The 5,151-nt window shown below is 40.4% G+C and overlaps 1 protein-coding gene across 1 annotated transcript in view; it reads left to right on the top strand.

Annotated features, from left to right (window-relative positions):
- Positions 1–2,049: 2,049 nt before the first annotated feature.
- The window catches only part of IL4R (interleukin 4 receptor), an 11,103-nt gene continuing 8,001 nt past the window's right edge, over positions 2,050–5,151 (top strand). Inside the window, exon 1 of the mRNA XM_010144884.1 lies at positions 2,050–2,119. Coding sequence (XP_010143186.1) covers positions 2,050–2,119 — 70 coding nt within the window. The remainder of the gene's footprint in view (positions 2,120–5,151) is intronic.

The following is a 5,151-nucleotide window of genomic DNA, read 5'->3' as shown; positions in this document are numbered from 1 at the left end:
CAGCTCTTTAGAAATAGTATTCTTGAGCATTTATGAGAAATTTGTCTTTGAAGTATGTCCTTTATTACTAGATGAGTAGTAACGGCTTCAGAGAAAGTCACAAAAGAGTTTCCAGTCTAGTAATTCGTTTTCACTGACAGTGTTCTTATCCCTTAACCTCTAAGACTGAAGTTTTCAGTGTTTAATCTTTAGAAGTGGGTTTTAAGAGTGATCAATCATGCATGTGAGAATGGAAGAAATACAGTGTCATTAAATGTGACTTCTGACAAGCGCAGAATCTTGGATTATGAGCTAATTGTCTTAGGGCTGAATCTGAAGTAAAGACTGATCCTAAGTGCAGTGCTAGTACTTCTAAATATATTGGGAAAAGTTAAGATCCTATTGCCACAGTTCACAGCAGTTTGATTTCTGTAGATATGTGTATCAATAAAAGCTGTGGTCTTCCTTACAAGAGATTTTCTGTCCCTCACTCGACTGAGGAGGAGTCTGGCTGTTGCCTACTTTATGTTTATTCTGGCTGAGGGTTTGACAGCAAATACTCAGCAGCTGTGCTTGAGTCTTCCCAGTTTTAGAGAGGAGTTCTCTGAGGGACATGGCTTTGCCAGCGTGCCTTTGAGGCTGCACATCCTTACATGTATACAGAGCCCACATGCATCCTTCCAAAAGGTCACTGAAATTTTCCTGAACAATTACTTAACGAGCTTCTACCTCAGCAGAGTGGTTGATCCCTTGCCAGTTCCTTTGCCTTGTGGTCTGGCAAAATTCAAACCTGTCAGAAGCACCAAAGATTGTTCTGCTGCTGTAGCTGGAGAGAGAGTATGAAACCAGCAGCAAATAAGTTTCTTTTGAGAACTTCACAACCCCTGCAGACAGCCCAGTGCCACTCTCCTGCAGAAGGGGATCTTCTGAGATGTTCTCTCCTCTTTACTCAGTCACACACAGAGAATCATGAGGTTTTGAAATAAAAAATAACGTGTCACCTGGGAACTTCGAAGATGTAAGCAGAGCAAGTTTAGCCTACAGGTAGTCAGAACACTGTGTCTAGGCTCAGAGATTAGGAAATACCAAGAGCATGAGCGGAAGGTACAAAAGGGTTGTGTATTAACAATGTGCTGCTGAAAGGGTTTATCCCTTTTTACTGCATGCGAAGTCATGGTAATTCCATATTGGCTAGCATGACCTTACCTACAAATTTACCAAAATTTTAAATGCAGCACATGCATTTCTAGTGATACAAACGCTGGTAGCCATATCTAATGCAGAATATGATCTTCCACTAAGTGGCTACGTTGCATCAGCAGAAGAATTTTTGGGAAATAAATTTTTGAAACTCTTAAATTCACTAATTCCTCTGTTTTCCGGTAACTTACTCAGCTTCATTATGCTTAAAGAATTCTGATATGTAAAAGATGCATTATTTTGCTTCTCGGAGATTGTGCTGGTTATGTCATGGTTAGGTGTGTGTTTTACAACGTCCTTCTAATTGTTCACTGTTCTAATGAACCTGCATTCTGCTGAAACAAGGCTCAGAGGACTTTGCTGAGCAATTTTTCAAGGGAATAATGTTATCTGGGGTACTGCTGGTGATAGGACTTGGGGAAAACCTTCTAGTCAGTGGATCAGGCACTTAAACTCTCACAGTCATCTGAGGGGAACCATAGGGCTTTGTTGACACGTTGATTGTCAGTGATTTTGGCCTAGTGCTTACCCTTTCAGTGTCTTGCGTACTAGCAGCTTTGCTTTTCCGGTAGCTGAAGAGTAGGTCCACTGCCAGTGTCAGTTTAGTATCCCGTGTAATTAAAAACTTGCAGAAAAGCCTTCTAGCTCGTTTGTATTATCCTTGTTCTTCCACACTTCTCTTCCTTCCGTGAGCAAGCTCTGTGGGGCTCAGGCACTGCCAGGGATCTGAACCCTAACATCCAGCAGCGTGGTAGGAAGATCTACCCGCTACTACCCCACTACTGGGACACTGATGTTGGCTTATAATAATGTTTTCTGTTGGCAGAATTTCAGCACAGCTTGTCCTACCGAACTTGGCCAGTGTCAACGATGGCAAGACTCCCAAGTGCTGCACCACATACGCTGTGGATCCTTTTCTTTTTATATACAACACATGAAGGTACGTTTGTCAATGTTTAAAATTATTATACTGAAGTTTTTATTGACAGTGTTTTCCCATGACTAGTAGGCAACACTGTTGCCCTTAGTTAACTAATATAAAAAGCGTAACTTCACATGTCAGAAATATCCATATCCTAGCATAAATTCTTAGATTTTTTTTCTTTTTATTGTCCTTTTCCATATAGGCAAGAAAAAAATAGAAGTTTGCAGGAAGGAGAAACTGAGGTTTGGAAAGTCATCTCCCTGCTCCCCCATTATCTGGTCTCTGTTGGACACCTTGCTGCGAACAGGGTCTCCAGCGATGGCCCAGGGGCGTTTCTGAGGAAACCCCCAGGAGCAGAAAGCATTAGGCTCTCATTTGCTTCTTTCCATAACTGCCACTGTTGGCCCTGCAGAACCTCGAGGGAGCTGTGCTCCTGCCGTGGAGCTGTGGGGCTGCTGCGGGAGGCACCTGTCCGTGTGTGTGCTCAGAAGCGAGCGGAGTTACCACGCTGGAAAATTTAGTGGTCGGGATTTGAACAAATTTTGTGGGCACTTGCTGTCAGACATTCCCTGCTGTGGCTTGTGCCTGTGTGGGGGCAGATGGCTGACACACGATGTCCTCTGTGGTGGTCATCGTCCCTTTGGTCTGGCAGGACGTGTAGCTGTGGTAGGTCTTAATGCTGCTTGTTAGATAGTGGTTTTTTTCTGAAGTTTGGCTGGCAGGGACTGATTATGAAAATGCTTTTTTACTTGTATCTTTTATGACACTTGATTATAAAGACAAGTTAGATATATAAAATCATGTTTTCTGACAATGCATTTTTACTTTCTGGAAAACATTTTTCTTTCTGTAGTTTTTAAGTAGTTCCACCGTAGTCTACAGATTTTTGGTTTTCTTTTTTTTCTTTTATGAAACAAACCAAAATAGTTAAAGGAAAATTAAAAATTGCTTGTCTCTAAAAAAGAAGGTTTGTTAGCTACGTTCTTATGTACTGTGAAATAGTACAATTTGTATTAATGAGAAGGATCAAGGTTTGCTAGAGTGCATTGGCTGGATCGTCTGATTTAGGCAATCCCACATTCTGTAAATTATCAAGGTGTAGTTTTACATAATCCCCACCCCCAGTTAACTACATGCTTTAAGTTTCTTCAGCATAGTATTCCAGCTGAGGGTTAAAAAGGAAATCCAGTATTTCAGTTCCCTTTCTTAACTACATGAACTGAAAGCAAACTGTACTATATGTGGCTTCAAAAGGAAATTCTCAAATATCTGAGATTTTAAAAATACAGTGTAGTGGAGAAGGAAAAGGGAGAAGGTCCCAGGAAAAAAATACAGAAGATAATTTAGAATTCTGGAAAGACGTGAGGACACTGAAAGGCAAGATAAAGTAAAGCTGCTCATCGTCATAGCTTAACACAAGAGGAAGGGCTTCATGTAATTGAAGTATTCTTGAAAGTGTAAGATCATAACTCATTGAAAAATGATGTTCATCTTTAAAGAGCTTAAAATGTAAGTACTTCTTTTAAAAGTGCATCTTAAAGTGGAGGAAAAAAAAGAAACTAACAACAAAAATACAAAGGGCAACCAAATATAAGCAACAGCAACATGATAAATAGATAATGGCTCTTTTAAAATCAATGAGCAATGTGACTGTTAGAGTATTGCAGAAGTTTAATCTTTAACTTGCTGCTCTCCTGATGACTCCTGGGGTTTGCTGAAGAATGGGGGATCATGTGGAACCAAAGGGAATTAACCGTGGTGCTGCCGTCCAGGAAGTCTATACGAGTGATAGTTCTCATCTGCAAGATAAATATCTAGCCTTAATAACTAAACCAAAACATCATTTTCTAAATATTTGAAGAGTAATGAAATCACGAGCTGCAGTCAGTTCCAGGTTTATAACCAGTCAATACACTAATTTGGGTTATGATTTTTAGAGAACTTTGACATGGTTCCTTGACAGTGCTGTACATCCTCATTTGTGCCAGTGAGCCTCACTAGGGCTTTTGGGGTTACTCGCGTGATCCAGGACTGCCTGGTAGTCAAGTTTTGTGGGAAGCCTTTTAGAAAGGAAACGAAAGAGACATCTGGATTCTAATGAGAGTGAAAGAACGTACGCTGACAACTAAACAATCGTTTCTTTGAGCCAGGTTCTGGTGGTAGGTCCTGTTGTATGGTCCGTATCCTGTCCACTAAAAGGCATCTGACCATCATGTCTATTACACTTGCAGATACTGTAGTATATCAGAGTATGCACAAGTTATACCAGAATAAATTACACAAGCCAACTATAGAGAAGTAGAAGAGTAGGAAGGCTAAAATTAAATTAGGTACTTTTGACAACAAAAGTTTTTACTCGGGAGGAATAATCAAACTTAAGTACCCACTGGAAAGGATAAGCCTGTGAAGCAGCTTAGGACAAGGACCTTACAGGATGTGAATTGTTGGCGACTCGATTTTGAATTTGCAATGTAAATGACAAGAATGGAGAGTTGGTAATGTGCTGGGCCACGTAAACAGAATTGGCCCTTCTATAATTGCCGCAGGAACCTTCTAGCAGAATCCCTTACAAAACTGTCAGAAAAACATCAATTAATAGGATCTAAAAACCAGTCAATGCTGTTCTAAGTTTTTACAGGGAACTGAGATGTCAAGCAGGAGAGAAGGATTTAGATCTGTACAACTTGTGCAAGAAAAGGGAGATATTGTTAACATTTACCAATAGCAGAGAAATCAAACATCAAAGAAGGCAAAGAATTGTCTGGGATGATAAAAGTATTAGCTATTTCCCACTGCTTCATTTAGAAGTGATCCAGGTCCATGGTTGGCACTCTTAGTCCTAGAAATGGCATGACCTCACTGTCACATAGCTCCTCCTCTTCTGTTCCTTGTAGCACTCATGTGGAGTGCAGGAGTGCACTGAAATAATGGAAAATGCAGCTGGAAGAGATACTGAGGGTTGTGTATTCCATTTCTCTTTTCAGTTCTCACAAAGATATTTTGACCAATGTTTTCTACTTTTTTTCATAAATACTGCCAGGGAAAGA

Source organism: Buceros rhinoceros, unplaced genomic scaffold (assembly GCF_000710305.1).
Source record: "Buceros rhinoceros silvestris isolate BGI_N320 unplaced genomic scaffold, ASM71030v1 scaffold5341, whole genome shotgun sequence".
Classification (NCBI taxonomy): domain Eukaryota; kingdom Metazoa; phylum Chordata; class Aves; order Bucerotiformes; family Bucerotidae; genus Buceros; species Buceros rhinoceros.
The sequence above is the reverse complement of the archived record's forward strand: the minus strand, read 5'-3'. Positions and strand labels throughout refer to the sequence as shown.